This window comes from Ascaphus truei, chromosome 20 (genome assembly GCF_040206685.1).
Source record: "Ascaphus truei isolate aAscTru1 chromosome 20, aAscTru1.hap1, whole genome shotgun sequence".
Lineage (NCBI taxonomy): Eukaryota > Metazoa > Chordata > Amphibia > Anura > Ascaphidae > Ascaphus > Ascaphus truei.
The window spans coordinates 26,531,635-26,551,544 of NC_134502.1; the positions used below are offsets into that span (position 1 = coordinate 26,531,635).

At 48.7% G+C, this 19,910-nt stretch overlaps 1 protein-coding gene across 2 annotated transcripts in view; it reads right to left on the reverse strand.

The window, feature by feature from the left end:
• The window catches only part of LOC142470813 (bestrophin-2a-like), a 65,093-nt gene that overhangs the window by 18,439 nt on the left and 26,744 nt on the right, over positions 1 to 19,910 (reverse strand). For both annotated transcript variants that reach the window (XM_075577565.1, XM_075577564.1), the window contains exons 2-5: positions 9,301 to 9,486; positions 7,873 to 7,967; positions 6,266 to 6,499; positions 3,628 to 3,782 (exon numbers count right to left, since the gene is read on the reverse strand). In XM_075577565.1, the coding sequence (XP_075433680.1) occupies positions 3,628 to 3,782; positions 6,266 to 6,499; positions 7,873 to 7,967; positions 9,301 to 9,452 (636 nt within the window). In that variant the 5' untranslated portion in view covers positions 9,453 to 9,486. The remainder of the gene's footprint in view (positions 1 to 3,627; positions 3,783 to 6,265; positions 6,500 to 7,872; positions 7,968 to 9,300; positions 9,487 to 19,910) is intronic.

Sequence of the window (19,910 nt, forward strand, 5' to 3'; positions counted from 1 at the left end):
CTTCAGTACATCCTGCATTAACTTTGCCATGAAATTTGTTCCCTGGTCAGTTAACATTACTTGGGGCAGTCCTACCCTAGAGAACAGTTCTAACAGCCTGTGAGCAACCTGTTTAGCAGTGGCTGATCTCAGAGGGAAGGCCTCAGGATATCTGGTGGCATAATCTACAACAACGAGTATAAATTTATGTCCCTTCGCAGAGGGTTCTAAAGGTCCGACCAGATCTACCCCAATTCTCTCGAATGGGACGGCTACCAAGGGCAGAGGGACCAAGGGAGCCGGCTTCTGTCCTTTTTGGCTAGTTAACTGGCATTCAGGACATGTCTCACATAGTTTCATGATGTCACCATGTATGCCTGGCCAGTAAAATCGGGACGAGATGCGGTCCGTGGTCTTATCTCTGCCCAAATGACCACCCCATGGGAGAGTATGGGCTAGGGTGAACACTGTTTTAATCAACCCTTTAGGGACTAGCATCTGTCAAATGACCTCCCCTGTTTGTGTAACCTTATTCACACGATATAGAATGTCATTTAACAGTTCAAAATGTGGAAACACTTTTACACCTTGTTCGTCCATTATCTTGTTGTTGACCTGTACCACCTTCTCATATTGTCTAGCCAGAGCTGGGTCTTCCCTCTGCCTCTGACGGAAGTCAGGAAGATCCAGGTCCGGCAAAATTCCCGTATCTATCTGTTCCCCACCCTGGTCATCTCCGGCCATGACCTGAAGTCTTTTGGGCTGACTAATGTTACCAAGAGTCCCAGCCTTTCTTAACCAGTCCTCTTTTTCCGCACGTCTCTGTTTACGTGTCTTTGGGACGTGGTGTCTACGGGGAAAATTCTCTGGGGAAAAAGGAAACAAGTCTCCGGGCTTCTCCGGAACCAGAGAAGTAGGCTCCGTAGGAGTAGGGGCCAACAATGTTTCGAAGTAGGTCCAGTCTCGGCCAAGTAGAATTGGAGCAGGTAGCCAGGGAGCAACTCCCACTGGTAGGCTAGCTTCTTGATCCTTGATACGCAGTAGAACGTTCGCGGTCGGGTATCTCTTTGAATCCCCATGGATACATTCGATATTCCAAGGAGAGTCATAGGATAGTCTGTTGCTTGGAATTAGGCCCTCTAGGATCAGGGATTGTCCAGATCCCGAGTCCAGCATGGCTTTTACTATTTTCCCCTCCAAAGAGGCTGGGACTAACCATGGATTGTGGTCCCCTCGGAGAGAAGCTGTGGCAGTGGTTCTGCCATATGAACAGTCGATCTCATCAACTCCTGAGTCCGCAAACTTGGTCATCAGCGGAAGCTCTCGACGGGGCTCTGTGTTTTGACCTCTCCGCTGTTGGATGGGATCCTCCCTTCTGGTTGGTGGAGGTATCCTCTCCACTGGCTGGGTGACGGAAGTCCAGGTTCTCGGGGAATACTGTGGGTGGCAGGCTCCCTTGAGTGATCCAATGGCCTCGGATCCGGGACGGGCGTCTCTGCGGAAGTTTGTACCAGGAACCCTCCGAGAGGGGAAAGGGTCTTCCGATCGGGTTGACTGGACCTCCAGAGCTGGCGGGTTGTAAACCCCTCGATTGTCTGCTCGCCTGCCTCTGGTATCACCGGTAGCAACTGGTGTTTGCACGGACCGTTCCCAGCTATCCTGTTGGGTGTCGTCGTCAAGGAAGTTTTCCACCAAGCGGACCGCTGAATCCAGGGAAAATGCAGCGTGTCTTTTTACCCAGGAGCGGGAGGAGGGGGGCAGTATCTGTATGAACTGCTTGAGGAACTGAGAAAAAATTGTCTCCATTTTTTTTCTTTTTTCTGCGTGGCCCTTCAGATACAGGGGCCATCCGACATCCCACTTCTGACACCACCTGTGGCAGGACGGCCTGTAGCCGAGGTCAGGGAACAGTCCACACGTATAGTTTCAGGATAATGAAAACGTTCAGTGGCTTTATTTCTCCACAGCATACATAACATGCGGGTACACTGTCCCTTTAAACAAAACAAAACCTGCTCCACATTGGGAGGACTGACTAACACACCAGGCCTATATAGCAGGCTGGCTGGCTAAACCATAACCAAACCGTAAGTGTCTTTTAAGCAGTCAGCAAAAACAAATGAACAAGTCTCTTACTTTGGTTGCAGTAGTTAGCTTGATGTATCCGTCTGGCTAGCAGCACATATAGCCATGTGCTCTGGTCTAGGGCAGACAGCTACTGCCAGTAACAACATCATCTTATTCCTTGCTGCTTATCAGGTGTCAGCTTACATCCTGATTATCTAGCTTCCACCTGAGTTAACCCTTATGAGTGCTGGATGAAGCACTCAGACATATGTCTCCCAGGCATAACTGATAGGGGTTGACTTCACCCTGTCACAGCTGATATGATTTTATTATTTGCAACTTGTGCATAAATGGGCATAGCCCTGGTTTGGGGACATTAAAAGTTATGTGAGCTGGGGAATGTACAGGGCAGTCAGGAAGGACAGCGGATACATTAAAGATTCACCCTGCTAATTTATGATCAGCCATTCAAGGGGTGACTCATGCATAACTGAGGGTCCGGCCTTCAGAGACGCCCTGGGGAGGTAACGCCAGGATGTCTGCGGAGTGCCGGAGCTTCAAAAGATACTGTCCTGGTGAAAGTAATAAATGCCGGGAAGTATGTATAAACAGTTTGCCTAGCAGATGTTGGGGCATTCTGAAGGGGGGTAGAGATTCTGCCACCGGGCAAGGGGGTTTGGTCAGGTATGCTAAGCGGGTCAAGTGTGAAGTTAGCGCATGACCGGTAGCCTGCCATGACGCCCTTTGCCCAGCTGCAGGAACTATTCGCAACCTTGCTATAGGTGGGAGTTTGCTTCCCACGCCAGAGATTGGTTGCCCATTGCCCAGATAGGCTTGTGAGGGTATTATAAGCCCGTGCACGCCGTCGGGTGAGTGTTCTTCTTATTTCATATGAAAGGATAGCGTGCGGTACAAAACACGTTTTTTATCATAACCACGGATTTGCACCCCGCTCAGGATTCGTAAGATCTAAGGACTTGTTAACGAATTCGGCAAAGGCAGGGCGAAATTATTTCGCTTGGTGGAGATACAGGGACCGCAAGCTGCGCCCCTAGCCAAAAGGACGTTTCGCGTCTCCTGCTTGTGTATCAACCCCGCTCCTGGGAATTGATACCTGGAGACCTGATTTCATGGACTTTCGTTCTGGAACTATTTTATTTCGTTTTGCCCCCTTCCCGTAAGTGTTTATTCGGGATATTTTTGCAATTCAAGCAGTGTGTGTTCTCATGTAAATTAATCACAATTTATTTTATCTCATGCTTTATTCAATCAACGGATCCAGATGGTAAAGTGTTAAAAAGCTTGGTCTCCTGTGACTACGCCCCCCTTCTGCAGAGCATTGCTCCCCTAGACTGCCCGCAGAGAATTGCTCCACAACCCCCCCATCCTGCAGAGCATCGCTCCACTACCCCCCTTGCACAACATCGCTCCACTAAGCCTCCACCCCTGGATAACATTGCTCCACTAACCCCCCCTCCTGCAGAGCATAACTCCTCTAACCTCCCCTGCAGAACGCTCCCCAACCCCCCTCCTGCAGAGCATCGCTCCCTACCCCTTTGCAGAGCATCGCTCCCCCCTCACCTGTATAAGCAGTTTGAACAACGATTCATCTCGCACCCGCCCCTCGCTCTGTGCCTGCACCGCCAGGTTACAGAACCACACGCACGGGATCCAGTACTTATGGTACAAAGAGGGCAGCGCATCATACTTCGTCCTCTCCAGGGGAGTCATGAACCCTGAGAGTCATAGGACTGTGTCACCCTGCAGGTGGAGGGACAGTCCCCATGTCCCATAGCTCCCTCCTGTCTGTGTCACAGTGTCACCCTGCGGGGCGGAGGGACAGACCCCATGTCCCATAGCTCCCTCCTGTCTGTGTCACTGTGTCACCCTGCGGGGGGAGGGACAGACTCCATGTCCCAAAGCTCCCTCCTGTCTGTGTCACCCTGCGGGGGGAGGGACAGACTCCATCTCCCATAGCCCCCTCCTGTCTGTGTCACTGTGTCACCCTGCGGGGGGAGGGACAGACTCCATGTCCCATAGCTCCCTCCTGTCTGTGTCACTGTGTCACCCTGCAGGGGGAGGGACAGACCCCATGTACCATAGCTCCCCCTGTCTGTTTCACTGTGTCACCCTGCGGGGGGAGGGACAGGCTCCATCTCCCATAGCTCCCTCCTGTCTGTGTCACTGTGTCACCCTGCGGGGGGAGGGACAGACCCAATGTCCCATAGCTCCCTCCTGTCTGTGTCACTGTATCAACCTGCGGGGGGAGGGACAGACTCCATGTCCCATAGCTCCCTCCTGTCTGTGCCACTGCGTCACCCTGCGGGGGGAGGGACAGACTCCATGTCTAATAGCTCCCTCCTGTCTGTGTCACTGTGTCACCCTGTGGGGGGAGGGACAGACTCCATGTCCCATAGCTCCCTCCTGTCTGTGTCACTGTATCACCCTGCGGGGGGAGGGACAGACTCCATGTCCCATAGCTCCCTCCTGTCTGTGTCACTGCGTCACCCTGCGGGGGGAGGGACAGACTCCATGTCCCATAGCTCCCTCATGTCTGTGTCACTGTGTCATCCTGCGGGGGGAGGGACAGACTCCATGTCCCATAGCTCCCTCCTGTCTGTGTCACCCTGCGGGGGGGGGGGAACAGACTCCATGTCCCATAGCGCCCTTCTGTCTGTGTCACTGCGTCACCCTGCGGGGGGAGGGACAGACTCCATGTCCCATAGCTCCCTCATGTCTGTGTCACTGTGTCATCCTGCGGGGGGAGGGACAGACTCCATGTCCCATAGCTCCCTCCTGTCTGCGTCACCCTGTGGGGGGAGGGACAGACTCCATGTCCCATAGCTCCCTCCTGCCTGTGTCACTGTGTCACCCTGCGGGGGGAGGGACAGACTCCATGTCCCATAGCTCCCTCCTGCCTGTGTCACTGTGTCAACCTGCGGGGTAGGGACAGACTCCATGTCCCATAGCCCCCTCCTGTCTGTGTCACCCAGCATGGGGAGGGACAGACTCCATGTCCCATAGCTCCCTCCTGTCTGTGTCACCCTGCGGGGGGAGGGACAGGCTCCATTTCACATAGCTCCCTCCTGCCTGTGTCACTGTGTCACCCTGTGGGTGGAGGGACAGACTCCATGTCCCATAGCTCCCTCCTGTCTGTGTCACTGTGTCACCCTGCGGGGGGAGACACACACTCCATGTCCCATAGCTCCCTCCTGTCTGTGTCACTGTGTCACCCTGCGGGGGGAGGGACAGACTCCATGTCCCATAGCTACCTCCAGTCTGTGTCACTGTGTCACCCTGCGGGTGGAGGGACAGACTCCATATCCCATAGCTCCCTCCTGTCTGCGTCACTGTGTCACTCTGTCACCCTGTGGGGGGAGGGACAGACTCCATGTCCCATAGCTCCCTCCTGTCTGCGTCACTCTGTCACTCTGTCACCCTGCGGGGGGAGGGACAGACTCCATGTCCCATAGCTCCCTCCTGTCTGTGTCACTGTGTCACCCTGCGGGGGGTGGGACAGACTCCATGTCCCATAGCTCCCTCCTGTCTGTGTCACTGTGTCACCCTGAGTGGGGAGGGACAGACTCCATGTCCCATAGCTCCCTCCTGTCTGTGTCACTGTGTCACCCTGCGGGGGAGGGACAGACACCATGTCCCATAGCTCCCTCCTGCCTGTGTCACTGTGTCACCCTGCGGGGGGAGGGACAGACTCCATGTCCCATAGCTCCCTCCTGCCTGTGTCACTGTGTCACCGTACGGGGGGATGGACAGACTCCGTGTCCCATAGCTCCCTCCTGTCTGTGTCACCCTGCGGGGGGAGGGACAGACTCCATGTCCCATAGCTCCCTCCTGTCTGTGTCACTGTGTCACCCAGCGGGGGGAGGGACAGACTCCATGTCCCATAGCTCCCTCCTTCCTGTGTCACCCTGCGGGGGGAGGGACAGACTCCGTGTCGCATAGCTCCCTCCTGTCTGCGTCACCCAGGAGGTTTAATTTTTTTGGTTAGGGTGCTATATGGGATATATTTTGTGGTGGGAGACCCACAGGGGGCATTTTTTTTGTCCCCCCATAGAAGACAGGGGAGGAGGTATAAAGGAAAAGGGGGAGGGAGAGAGAGAGGAGAGGGGGAGAGCAGAGGGGGAGAGCAGAGGGGGAGAGAGAGGCGAAGGGGAGATTGAGGAGAGTGGGGAGAGAGAGGAGAGGGATGGGGTGTTCTCACCGGCCTCCACCACATGCTCCATGGTTGGGAACCTCTTGAAGACTGCGGTGCTGACAGAGCGCTGGATGAGGAGCGCTGACAGGCTGCAGTAGCGCATGAGAGTGCGGCGGTACATGCGTCCTCTCTCGTCTGTCCCTTCCACGGTCCCAGAGATGACGCACACGAGGCGGTCCGGGATCGGTATAGACTGGTACTGATTCCACCAGCGTTTCAATATCAGGGAAGCGTAAAAACCTGCAGGGAGGGATGAAGGGGGCAGCGTGAGAGAGGTCGGGGGGGGGGGGGGGGAGAAAAAACGCAGTGGGCAAGAGAGAGACACAGAGAGAGAGAGACACAGAGAGCGAGAGACAGAGAGAGAGAGAGACACAGAGAGAGACACACAGAGAGAGAGACAGAGACACAGAGAGAGAGAGACACACAGAGAGAGACACAGAGACACACAGAGAGAGAGAGAGACACACAGAGAGAGAGAGACAGAGACACAGAAAGGCAGACACACAGAGAGAGAGAGACAGAGACACAGAGAGAGAGGGAGAGAGAGAGAGAGAGAGAGAGAGAGAGAGAGAGAGAGAGAGAGAGAGAGAGAGAGAGAGAGAGAGAGAGAGAGAGAGAGAGAGAGGCAGAGGCAGAGGCAGAGGCAGAGACACAGAGAGGCAGAGACAGAGACACAGAGAGGCAGAGACAGAGACACAGAGAGGCAGAGACAGAGAGAGAGAGAGAGAGAGAGAGAGAGAGAGAGACACACACAGAGAGGGGGAGAGAGAGAGAGAGAGAGAGAGAGAGAGAGAGAGAGAGACAGAGACAGAGAGAGAGAGAGAGAGAGAGAGGCAGAGAGAGGCAGAGACAGAGAGGCAGAGACAGAGACACAGAGAGGCAGAGACACAGAGAGAGAGAGACACAGAGAGGCAGAGAGAGAGAGAGAGAGAGAGAGAGAGAGAGAGAGAGAGAGAGAGAGAGAGACAGAGACAGAGACAGAGACACAGAGAGGCAGAGACAGAGACACAGAGAGGCAGAGACAGAGAGAGAGACACAGAGAGACAGAGAGACACAGAGAGACAGAGAGACAGAGACACACAGAGAGAGAGAGACACAGAGACACAGAGAGGCAGAGACAGAGACACAGAGAGGCAGAGACAGAGAGAGAGACACAGAGAGACAGAGAGAGAGACACAGAGAGATAGCGACAGAGAGACAGAGACACACAGAGACACACAGAGACAGAGACAGAGAGACAGAGACAGAGAGAGAGAGACAGAGAGAGACAGAAAAAAAAGAGACAGAGAGAGAGACAGAGAGAGAGAGACAGAAAAAAAGAGAGAGACAGAAAGAAAGAGAGAGAGAGAGAGGCAGAAAGAAAGAGAGAGAGACAGAAAGAAAGAGATACAGAAAGAAAGAAAGAAAGAAAGAGAGATACAGAAAGAGAGAGACAGAAAGAAAGAGAGAGACAGAAAGAAAGAGAGACAGAAACAGAGAGATAGAGATAGAGAGAGACAGAAAGAGAGACAGAAAGAGAGAGAGAGACAGAGAGAGAGACAGAGACCGAGATAGAGTGACAGAGACAGATACAGAGACAGACAGAGAGAGACAGAGTAGATGCCGTCTCTCACCCAGTACGAATGACATGGGGATAAGGTTTGAGTACGTATCACAGTAAATTGACACTCTCTCAAAGTTACGTCTCTGATTCTTGGACATAAGGAACCTGAGGGGACAGACATGGGGACCGGTGACACCATGCACGCACCCTGCAGAGCGTCGCTCCCTGCCCAACCTGCAGAGCGTCACTCCCTGCCCAACCTGCAGAGCGTCGCTCCCTGCCCAACCTGCAGAGCGTCGCTCCCTGCCCAAACTGTAGTGTCACTCCCAGCGCCAACCGCAGAGTGTCGCTCCCTTACCCCCTCTCCCTGCCAGAGACCTGCAGAGCATCGCTACCTTACCCCCTCTCCCTGCCAGAGACCTGCAGAGCATCGCTCCCTTAACCCACTCCCTGCCAGAGACCTGCAGAACATCGCTCCCTTAACCCACTCCCTGCCGGAGACCTGCAGAGCATCGCTACCTTACCCCCTCTCCCTGCCAGAGACCTGCAGAGCATCGCTCCCTTAACCCACTCCCTGCCAGAGACCTGCAGAGCATCGCTACCTTACCCCCTCTCCCTGCCAGAGACCTGCAGAGCATCGCTCCCTTAACCCACTCCCTGCCAGAGACCTGCAGAGCATCGCTACCTTACCCCTTCTCCCTGCCAGAGACCTGAAGAGCGTCGCTCCCTTACCCCCTCTCCCTGCCAGAGACCCGCAGAGCGTCTCTCCCTTACCCCCTCTTCCTGCCAGAGACTCTGCAGAGCGTCGCTCCCTTACCTCTCCCTGCCAGAGACATGCAGAGCGTCGCTCCCTTACCTCTCCCTGCCAGAGACCTGCAGTGCATCGCTCCCTTACCCCCTCTCCCTGCCAGAGACCTGCAGAGCATCGCTACCTTACCCCCTCTCCCTGCCAGAGACCTGCAGAGCATCGCTCCCTTAACCCACTCCCTGCCAGAGACCTGCAGAACATCGCTCCCTTAACCCACTCCCTGCCGGAGACCTGCAGAGCATCGCTACCTTACCCCCTCTCCCTGCCAGAGACCTGCAGAGCATCGCTCCCTTAACCCACTCCCTGCCAGAGACCTGCAGAGCATCGCTACCTTACCCCCTCTCCCTGCCAGAGACCTGCAGAGCATCGCTCCCTTAACCCACTCCCTGCCAGAGACCTGCAGAGCATCGCTACCTTACCCCCTCTCCCTGCCAGAGACCTGCAGAGCATCGCTTCCTTAACCCACTCCCTGCCAGAGACCTGCAGAGCATCGTTCACTTAACCCGTCTCTCTACCCGAGACCCGCAGAGCGTCGCTCTCTTAATCCCTCTCACTTCCAGAGACCTGCAAGGGGGTCGCTACCTTAACCCCTCTCCTTCTATACGTCTGCAGAGCGTCGCTCCATTAACGCCATTCCTTCCAGAGAGCCGCAGAGTGTCGTTCCCTTAACAGCGCTGCAGAGCATCTCACCTGTATGTGAGGCTGAAGATGAGGTACAAAATGACGTAGACAAAGAATTCCTTTAAAAAGAGTTTGTAAATACTCCCCTTCCAGATCATCAAAAGTCTGTAAAAGCCCCCACACTGGGCGTCAGCCACACGGGCGGTATAAGTGACCGTCATATCACCCGCAGAGCGTCACACCACAGGAAGAGCCCTGAAAATATCAGACACAGGTAATAAGGCACTCAGGAGACGGGTTACTGCAATAACATGTTACAGTGGCAATAAGGCACTCAGGAGACGGGTTACTGCAATAACATGTTACAGGGGCAATAAGGCACTCAGGAGGCGGGTTACTACAATAACATGTTACAGGGGTAATAAGGCACTCAGGAGGCGGGTTACTGCAATAACATGTTACAGGCGCAATAAGGCACTCAGGAGGCGGGTTACTGCAATAACATGTTACAGGGGCAATAAGGCACTCAGGAGGCAGGTTACTGCAATAACATGTTACAGGGGCAATAAGGCACTCAGGAGGCGGGTTACTGCGATAACATGTTACAGGGGCAATAAGGCACTCAGGAGGCGGGTTACTGCGATAACATGTTACAGGGGCAATAAGGCACTCAGGAGGCGGGTTACTGCAATAACATGTTACAGGGGCAATAAGGCACTCAGGAGCCGGGTTACTGCGATAACATGTTACAGGGGCAATAAGGCACTCAGGAGGCGGGTTACTGCGATAACATGTTACAGGGGCAATAAGGCACTCAGGAGGCGGGTTACTGCAGTAACATGTTACAGGGGCAATAAGGCACTCAGGAGGCGGGTTACTGCAATAACATGTTACAGGGGCAATAAGGCACTCAGGAGGCGGGTTACTGCAATAACATGTTACAGGGCAATAAGGCACTCAGGAGGCGGGTTACTGCAATAACATGTTACAGGGCAATAAGGCACACGGGAGGCGGGTTACTGAGATAACATGTTACTGGGGCAATAAGGCACTCAGGATGCGGGTTACTGCAATAACATGTTACAGGGGCAATAAGGCACTCAGGAGGCGGGTTACTGCGATAACATGTTACAGGGGCAATAAGGCACTCAGGAGCCAGGTTACTGCAATAACATGTTACAGGGACAATAAGGCACTCAGGAGGCGGGTTACTGCAATAACATGTTACAGGGGCAATAAGGCACTCAGGAGCCAGGTTACTGCAATAACATGTTACAGGGACAATAAGGCACTCAGGAGCCGGGTTACTGCGATAACATGTTACAGGGACAATAAGGCACTCAGGAGCCGGGTTACTGCGATAACATATAGGGATAAAGAACGTCTCGTGGCGCTAGGGCAAGGGGTGCCCTGTGGGATTGGAAACGAGTGTGGACAAAGTTCTCTTCTTACGAATGATGACCTCAAGAAACGGGAGACAAAACATATCGAACACTGCAACAGGGCATTAACCAAAGAAACACACAATTAGGAGTTTCGAAACGCGTTGGAGGTTTTTTGGTGTAGCAGGGGCACCGTAGCAGACACCGGAAGTGACGTCGGCGGAGGAGCCGACCGATGAGACTCTGGTAGCGTTTGACTCCGAGCCCGGAAGACGGATCCCCTCGTGCAGCTGACTTGTGTCATTCCACGGCGAGCGGTGTCCACAGGCTTTAAAGATACCAAAAACCATTGCCCATGTCCTAGCCACCTCTGGTGAGCAGGATTCCAATTTTTTCTAACGGCGGAGCAAGGTTTATTCACCAGGTGCAGCCGCACCAAGTCGTTTAATTATTAATACATGCTGTCTTATGTTTTGCATTTGTGTTTTATTAAATTGCTCTGTTCATACTGTACATCTTATACTGTATCATCCTTGGTTAACGCCCTGTTGCAGTGTTCTATATGTTTTGTCTCCCGTTTCTTGAGGTCATCATTCGTAAGAAGAGAACTTTGTCCACACTCGTTTCCAATCCCACAGGGCACCCCTTGCCCTAGCGCCACGAGACGTTCTTTATCCCTACATCCTTTCCTGGTTGTGAGATAGCCAGAGAAACTTTTTGGGCATCTCTAGGACTCTTTTTGGACTCCAAATCACAGGTTTTTTTTCACGATATATTTTAGTTGTCACGCGAGCGCTATTGTACACTTATTATTTCACTTTACTGCAATAACATGTTGCAGCACATATTCCAAGTGGCACATTATAAGTGGCAGGACTACTGAACAACTCAAGTTTAAAAGGAAGGAACTCTTACCCTAATGGATATTATCCTTCTCTCCTCAGGTAAAAACCATCTCTAAATCCTCTCATTGAAGCCTTTGCTGTGTGTATTATAGTACAGTATATGCAAGTAACACAATGCTAGGTAAAAACCATATTTGAATGCTGTTTTCTGTCTACCCCTAATCAAATTAAGTGTTGCCACCTAGGCAGGGAACACCCTGTGTAGAAAACCATCTATTTGAATGTATCTCAGATGTGCTAATTAAGCAGACAGAACCTAACTCGTCATGTGACTGTTTAGGCCCATATAACCCCAGGTAGAACAGCTTTAGTCTGCATGCAGCACATATCCAAGTGGCACATTATAAGTGGCAGGACTGGTGAACAACTCAAGTTTAAAAGGAAGTTGTGAAGAAGTGGACACCCCCATCTGGCCCTGATTCCTGCATTTGAACTACGCTGGAAAGGAGGATATCATCTATACCAGACTGCATCATTACTGCTGTGATGCCGCCTTTACCATTTATATTTGTTGTGACTTCACTTCTTCTCAAATTATGCACTTCTTTTGACCAGCCTCAGTATGTCTCTAACTCTATTCATATATCTCCATCTCTCCTTCCTTCACCACTTCTCTGTTCACATGAACTCCTTTCTTACCTGCGCCCTCTGACACCATACAGCTATACCCCCTGCACTAAAACGCACCCCTATAAATCATCCTCACACATCCTCTTTCTATCCATGCTTCTCCTCCTTGCTTCTGGGGATATCTCTCCAAATCCTGGTCCCTGTCTTATTCCTACATGCCTCCCACATGCAACTTCTGCTCCTTCTGGTGTTAACCCCTCCAACCTCATACCCATCCCCTGCCACCGTCCCTCCTCTCCCTTTCTCCTGTGCCCTTTGGAATGCTCGCTCCCTCTCTAACAAGTTCCTCTCTGTGCATGACTTCTTTCTCTCACTCTCTGCTCCTATTTGCTATAACTGAGACCTGGCTCACTCAGTCTGACTCTGCTCTGGAAGCTGCCCTCTCTTATGGTGGCCTCTCTTTCTCCCACACTCCACACCCTGATGGCAGGGGTGGAGGCGTGGGGCTCCTGCTCTCCTCTCTCTGGGCCTCATGCAGTAAGCGCCGATAAGGCTTTTATCGGCATTTTCCCGCCAAAATTGGATTTGAGATTCAGTAAGCGCCGATAAGTGCTCAATATCGGCAGTTTTTCTTGCCGATAAAAATTTATCGGCATGCGGCTGCCGATAACCCACTTATCGGCACTTATTGGCACTTTTTGAAATTGGCTGTATTCAAGTAGCCCCGATCAGCTTATCGGTGCTGATCAACACTCAGAAATGGAGATTTCATCTGCAATTGGTCCCGCCAACTAAAGTTGGCAAGTTGGAGGGGAGAAGGATCGGCAAGGTTGCCGGGACGGCACTTAGAAAAAAACCCTCATCTCTACATCAATGGAGTCAATGGAGCGGGGACGTATAACATTATAGTAGTGTTTACGTTCTATTGCTCATAATACAAATGTGCTTGGCATTACAGTGTCGAGGTCATTCACTTCATCGTGTCAGCGCTTACGTTTATTATTGGCATAACATTGTACTTTTATATGTTATGATGATTTGCGTGTCACATTAGTCTTAATGTTATGACGTGTCAATGGAAAATCCTATACTCAACTCTTAAAGGAACAGGTCACATAATATGAAACATGTTACTTAAGTGTGCTTCAATTTATTATATGATGTAACACATTTCACACATCTAACAGATCCAGCGTATAGTAATGTTGGTATACATTACAGAATGCTTTGAATGTGTAACGCATGATCAAATGTAAATGTAGCTGGTTTTTTTCATGTTTACATGTACTTTGTGACCTCCCTCTTTTGATGACATCCGCAATTGGACACTCAATAACATTGCATGTTTACATTGTACACAATGCATTAGAATCACTTCATGCTAACTTATACACACATCTATAATAGTTACTCATTTTTACACGATTGAAACTGAATCAATAGCAATGGCATTAAATTATGCATATGCACATTACAATAAGTTCATGTGAACAGGTGACAATAACATGCCAAATTACACATGTTGCAACGTAGTTTCTCAACGTCAATGTCATGGTTGTATCCTAATTAGATGACTGAGTGTTGCGTTCTGAAGTGGTACATGCATTACACATTCCAGAAATACTCGCCAATAAATGGTTGTACAAAGCTTAACGTTACATCATTCTCAAATATCATGATTGCCTGGTGAACACACATAAATAATCCTTTTAATTGGTACTGGATACACGTTGGGAGTGAACAACTTGGATATGTTAATGTAACACCTTGCACTTCATCAAGTCACCTGACATCATCACATAGGTATTTAAAGGAGGGCAATTACCTGCGCATTGACAGCTACAGACCTGAAAATTATGCGAATGTTTATGAGACGGAGGAAGATTCTATTGGACGAGAGGCTTGCTGATGGAGAGGATGTCACAGGCCAAGGAAGGGACAGGGACAGAGACGGGGACAGTGACAGGAGAGGGAGAGGTCGAGGGCAAGGAGATGAGAGGAGAAGAGAGAGGAGAGAAGTTGTGCCTCGTCCTCGTTTGTACTGGGAGAGAACCATGTTAGATGGGATGAGTGAGGAGGAGATTGTAAGTCACTATCGTTTGAGTTCAGCAGCAATCTTAGCTCTTTATGAAGAGATATGGGGAGATTTAGATTTTGTGACAGCCAGAGATCGTGCAGTCCCTGGGCTTGTTAAAATGCTGTGCTCATTACATTATCTTGCTTCCGCGTCAATCCAGACAACTGTGGGCATAGTGGGCGGGGTCTCGCAATCTACATTCTCGCGGGCCTTTACCCAGTTTCTATGTGCACTGAATAGACGCGCTAGGAATTATATTCATTTTCCTTCAGAGCACACAGAGTGGCTGGAAGTGAGGAATGGCTTTTATACCATAGCCAGGATACCATGTGTGATGGGTGCAATAAATTGCACCCATGTTGCTTTGATCCCGCCTAGTCAGAGTGAGCATGCTTACCGCAACCGTAAGCACTACCATTCCCTGAATGTACAGGTGGTATGCGATGCCATGATGAAGATTATGCATGTGGTAGCCAAATTCCCTGGTTCCAGTCACGATTCCTCTATCCTGAGAAACTCATCAGTCTTCCATGCTTTCGAAGAAGGCTATTTTGGACCTGGTTGGCTGGTGGGTGAGTACATATTATGATGGGTTAACAAACAACTCTGGTTTTTATATGAACTGTTCAATGTAATAATGTTAACACAAATTGTTTCATTTTTTGGCACGATGGATTATAGGTGACTCAGGATACGGAATTAGGCCGTGGCTGTTGACCCTTGTGGCAAACCCTCAATGTGAAGAAGAGGAGAGGTACAATGTTGCCCATATATCTACCCGATCTGTCACAGAGAGGACATTTGGGCTTCTGAAAACACGATTTCGGTGTTTAGATAGAACAGGGGGGGCATTGCAATAAAAGCCTGCTAAAGTGTCAGATATTGTCATTGCATGTTGCATTTTGCACAATCTGGCACTCCGCAATAATGTACAAACCGACATACGTCAGGGCTTGGAGGAGGAGCATCCCTTAAATTTACCAGCTGACACTGAGCAAACAGCCGGTGGTGTGGAGACACGTTGGAATGTCATAAACACCTATTTTTCATGTAAGCAAATACATATATGTTCATAGAACTACATAGATGTATTAATTCATTGTAATGATAAATACATTTGTACAAATACCATTCACTTAGGAAACAGATGAATATGGTTCTCACACCTTTCTCTTCTCTGCTGTGTGGACAATTGCATGTGGCACCGGTATGTCATTCATCAACAGGTTGTATTATACTTCTTACCAATAAAAGGTGTTGTGTGTACGGGAAGAAATAATGTGTACAAAATCTATATTTTATGTACATGCTATTTTTGGTTATGCATACACAATAAACCTACTATGTCGATAGTCAAAAGCTAGTGCAGTATGGTTACATACAATGTTTCTTTTGGAGTGTGACATGTGTGTCACAATGATGTGTACACTACTGTGTATTTAAGATCATATTTGACGTATTATAGATTTTGTTTCATATCCCATACAAAATTGTCACTTCTGTGTGTTGCTTACCTTAATGAACATGTCATGACAATGATTTATATTCATTCATGTTTTCTTTTTCAAGGTATATCACTCCAAGGACTGCTCATGGTATGTATTTGAATTCACATCTGTCATAAGATGTGCAAACCTCGATACAGGTATAGTTACAGGATGTATAAACAGAACGTAATGAAAAAGATGTGACAATTGAAACATGTCGTTTCTGTATTGTGTCCGTGCGTTTATCTACACTTGGTGGTTACTGTGCAGTGCGTTTTCTTATCATTACGTACATTACATAACATGTAATTTTGGCAACATCACAACATCCATTCATGGAATATAGGGGTGGGGGGAGAGAAGGGGATAAACCCTGATCAGCTTGTGATTATGGGAGGAGAACTTCTATTCATGCACATGAGCGATGTTAACACTCAATGCATGTTTGTATGAAAAGACCCTAATGTGTTAAACATCATTAACATTGCAATGTATGTGATTAGTTCTTCTCTCACTTCATCTTCATGTTCATTACTACATTGTCACATGTGTATGTATAAGTCAAATATGTGTGTTGATTTGACGTTCATCTAACATTTGTCAAAATGTTAACACCATTCCAAAGAATAGTTTTTGGAATTCTCAACTTTTCCTAAATCATTCAACACAATGTAGTTATTAACATTTTTATTTCATTCACTTTACTTATTCAAAATGATCATGATCCTTTAGAACTACTGTCAACATATGATCATAAATTAAGTATACATTTACATACGCACACATTTCAGCAACCTACTGTGTGTGTGTGTTGTAGTTTTGGTGTGATGCATGTATTTCTACCAGAAATAATATAAACCAACATACTGTTGCGGCAGCTTTTATTCTAACAAATCACCGGTTTTTTACCTGGCTTGTTCCTGGAATGCGACGATGTTCACCTGGAGCATGCCGCGTTCCTTTTGCTTTCCCAGCCACGGGTCATGCCCGGCTGACGCGCGTTTGATGTGTTAATTGATAATGGTTCAGGATTTAATAGGCTGCAATGTTTCGCGTGTTCGCCAGATGACATAAATTCATGAATTGTAATGCAGTATATATATATATATACTGTATAACAAAAACCCTATAACCCCTAACATACAGTACTGTATATGCACATCAATGATACTATAGGCCAGCGGGGGCGAGATGTGTTTGCAGCAGAGAGAGATCCGCTGCTCTCTCTGCGCAAACATCGGCACATTAAAAATGATTTAAAATACATTTTTATTCATAGTGTAGATGTGCAGGGGGTCTCCGGAGCTGAACCACATTGGTTTCAGGTCCGGGGACCCCCTGCTTCCTGAGATACAAGCCCCTTTATGGGGTGCCGGTATCCCTCTGCATTTGAGGTCCCGATCACGTGACCGCGGAATGTAAAGAAAGCAGAGGGATACCGGCACCCTCTAAAGGGGACTGTATCTCGGGAAGCAGGGGGTCCCCGGACCTAAAACCAAAGTGGTTCCGCTCCGGAGACCCTCTGCACATCTACAGTATGAATAAAACACCCATATCAATAAACACTCGTTCCTTACCTTTGCGGCTATGTGCTATGGTAACGAAGCAGCATGAATGTATTTTTAATAATATTGTACAGTGAGCAGGGGGTTCCCTGAGCCACAAATCAAAGCTCAGGTGACCCCCTGCTCCTGCACAATATTATTAAAATACAGAAATGCTGCTTCATTACCATAGCTGATAGCCGCTAAGGCAATGAAGGCTTAAGGCAGAATAGCATGTTTATTGGGGACATTTGCCCCCAATAAACATTGCAATAAACAACATACAGTACACCCCCTGTGTATTTAAAATACATAAACAACAATAAATACATTAAATACATATTTTTAATGTGTCTGTTAAATCTCCCTGCCTTGACTGTAATCTGTGTAAGGCCCCCTCCCCCTAATGTGTCTGTTAAATCTCCCTGCCTTGACTGTAATCTGTGTAAGGCCCCCTCCCCCTAATGTGTCTGTTAAATCTCCCTGCCTGTGTTCCTGTGAGTGCAGTTTATGTAAATGTGGGGAGGGGGATCCCGATGTGCATACTGTATAATGCAGCACCTCACTGCCAATGGCCCAGCCCGTGAGGCCTAACCACCCTCACCCACTACCCACAAGGGAGGCCTACCCACATACCGTTGCCCCCCCCTCCACCCCCCCATCCTTCCGATGGCCCCTCCGCTGCTGCAAAACAGAGACAAAAATTAAAACATCCAAAGTAATGTCCCCTAACCCCTTAATCACCATAGCGGTTATTAACCGCTACAGTCATTAAGGGGTTAACCCACCCTCACCCACCACTCGGGATGCCTACATACCATCCCACACTAACCCCCCACCCCGTGAGGCCTAACCACCCTCACCCACTGCCCACAAGAGAGGCCTACCCACATACCGTTGGGGAAAATACCCCCCCCCCCACCCCAGTACCCACAATAAAAACAATACACAGCCCCACAATAAGCATCATTATATTTATTAAATACATTACCCACCCCCTGTGCCCCCCCATAAATACAAGATTTATCCTTTTACAAACAGGGTTCATAACGCAGCCTCACGCGAGTCCCCGGTGGGTTGGCGGGGCACCTGACAGACCTACAGGGTACCAGCAGCCCTTTTCAAACAGGTTCTGGAGGCCTGCTGGTGGGTCCCGCCAGCACCATGGCCCCCAGGTGGTCTCCTTGGGTCACCATGGGCCACAATTGGGTCCCCACGGTAGGCCCAAGGATGTCTGGGAGCCCCGGGTCAGACCCACAGGTGTCTGCGGGGCCTCGGGTGGTTCCCACGGGGGTCTGGGGAACTCACGAGTGCTCACTACGGGTCCACGGTGCCCCCACAGAAGTGGGACCACACATCTTCATCCCCGCACCTATGGGTCGGCGGTGCCCCCACAGATGTGAGGCCACCGCTTCATCCCCGCAGACTACAGGTCCGCGGTACCCCCACAGATGTGAGGCCACCGCTTCATCCCCGCATGTGTCACCCGTGGAACCACCAGCCTGATACCGGTGAGATACCCGAGGAGACCCACAGGTTGTCTCCAGAGGTCCCACGCAGAACCACGGAACAAGTGGTTCTTAAGTTCTTTCAAATCTAAGGCTGTCTCACACTTTAATCTGGTCTGTAACTGTTTCATAAGCTCATAATATATATTTTCTTTAACTGTGCATGCAATGTCTTGTATATAAATGTATACCTTGTTCATTTATGTAACTGTATTTGTAACCATGTATTATTTGTTTTACTCTGTGCCCAGGACATACTTGAAAACGAGAGGTAACTCTCAATGTATTACTTCCTGGTAAAATATTTTATAAATAAATAAATAAATAAATAAATAAACCCTGAATTAAAAAAAAAATAAACCTGGCCTATACATTCAATACATACGCCCCCCCCAACACCTACAGTACAATAATGTGCAAAATAACTATTATCCAGATATGGATAATAGATTAATTGCCCATTATTAAAAACATTAACTAGCATATTCAAATAAATAAAGTACTACTGACCTCATCAATAAGAAGTCTCCGTCGCCAGCAACATCCTTGTCTTGCCCACAAAATACATAGCAAATACAAAGCCAATACATTGCAAGTACATTCAGATATCAATTAGCCGCTTAAACACCTTATCGGATAATAACCGCAAAGGTAATTAAGGGGTTAAGCCACACTGGCCCGATACCCACCCTTCACCCATGAATTTGTACAGTGGCTTCATCATGCAACTATATATATATATATATATATATATATATATATACACAGAGAGAGAGAGAGATATATATACACAGTATATACACACACATGATGAACCAATATACAAATAAATGTAGAAGGGTTATCAAAACCATAGTGTACTACAAATAACACTTCTCCATACAGACACACTACATTAAAATGAATTTCCTTTAATAATCCTAACTGATCTTACAATCTAAATCATCAAATGCCAATGAAAAACCTCACATTCCAATCAATACATTGCATTTACATTGTACTGTATATATGATGCATAAAATCTATGCACCATATACATTCTGCAAATGAATGTTAACAATATCATTGCAAGCAAAATACAAATACCTCCAAACAAGTAATCTATTTTAACCAATCAAGTAAACAAAAATCAATTAGCATTCATTATTTACATCCCTAAACAATTGACAGTCCATCCCGAACAATTAAACAATTAACTAATTCACG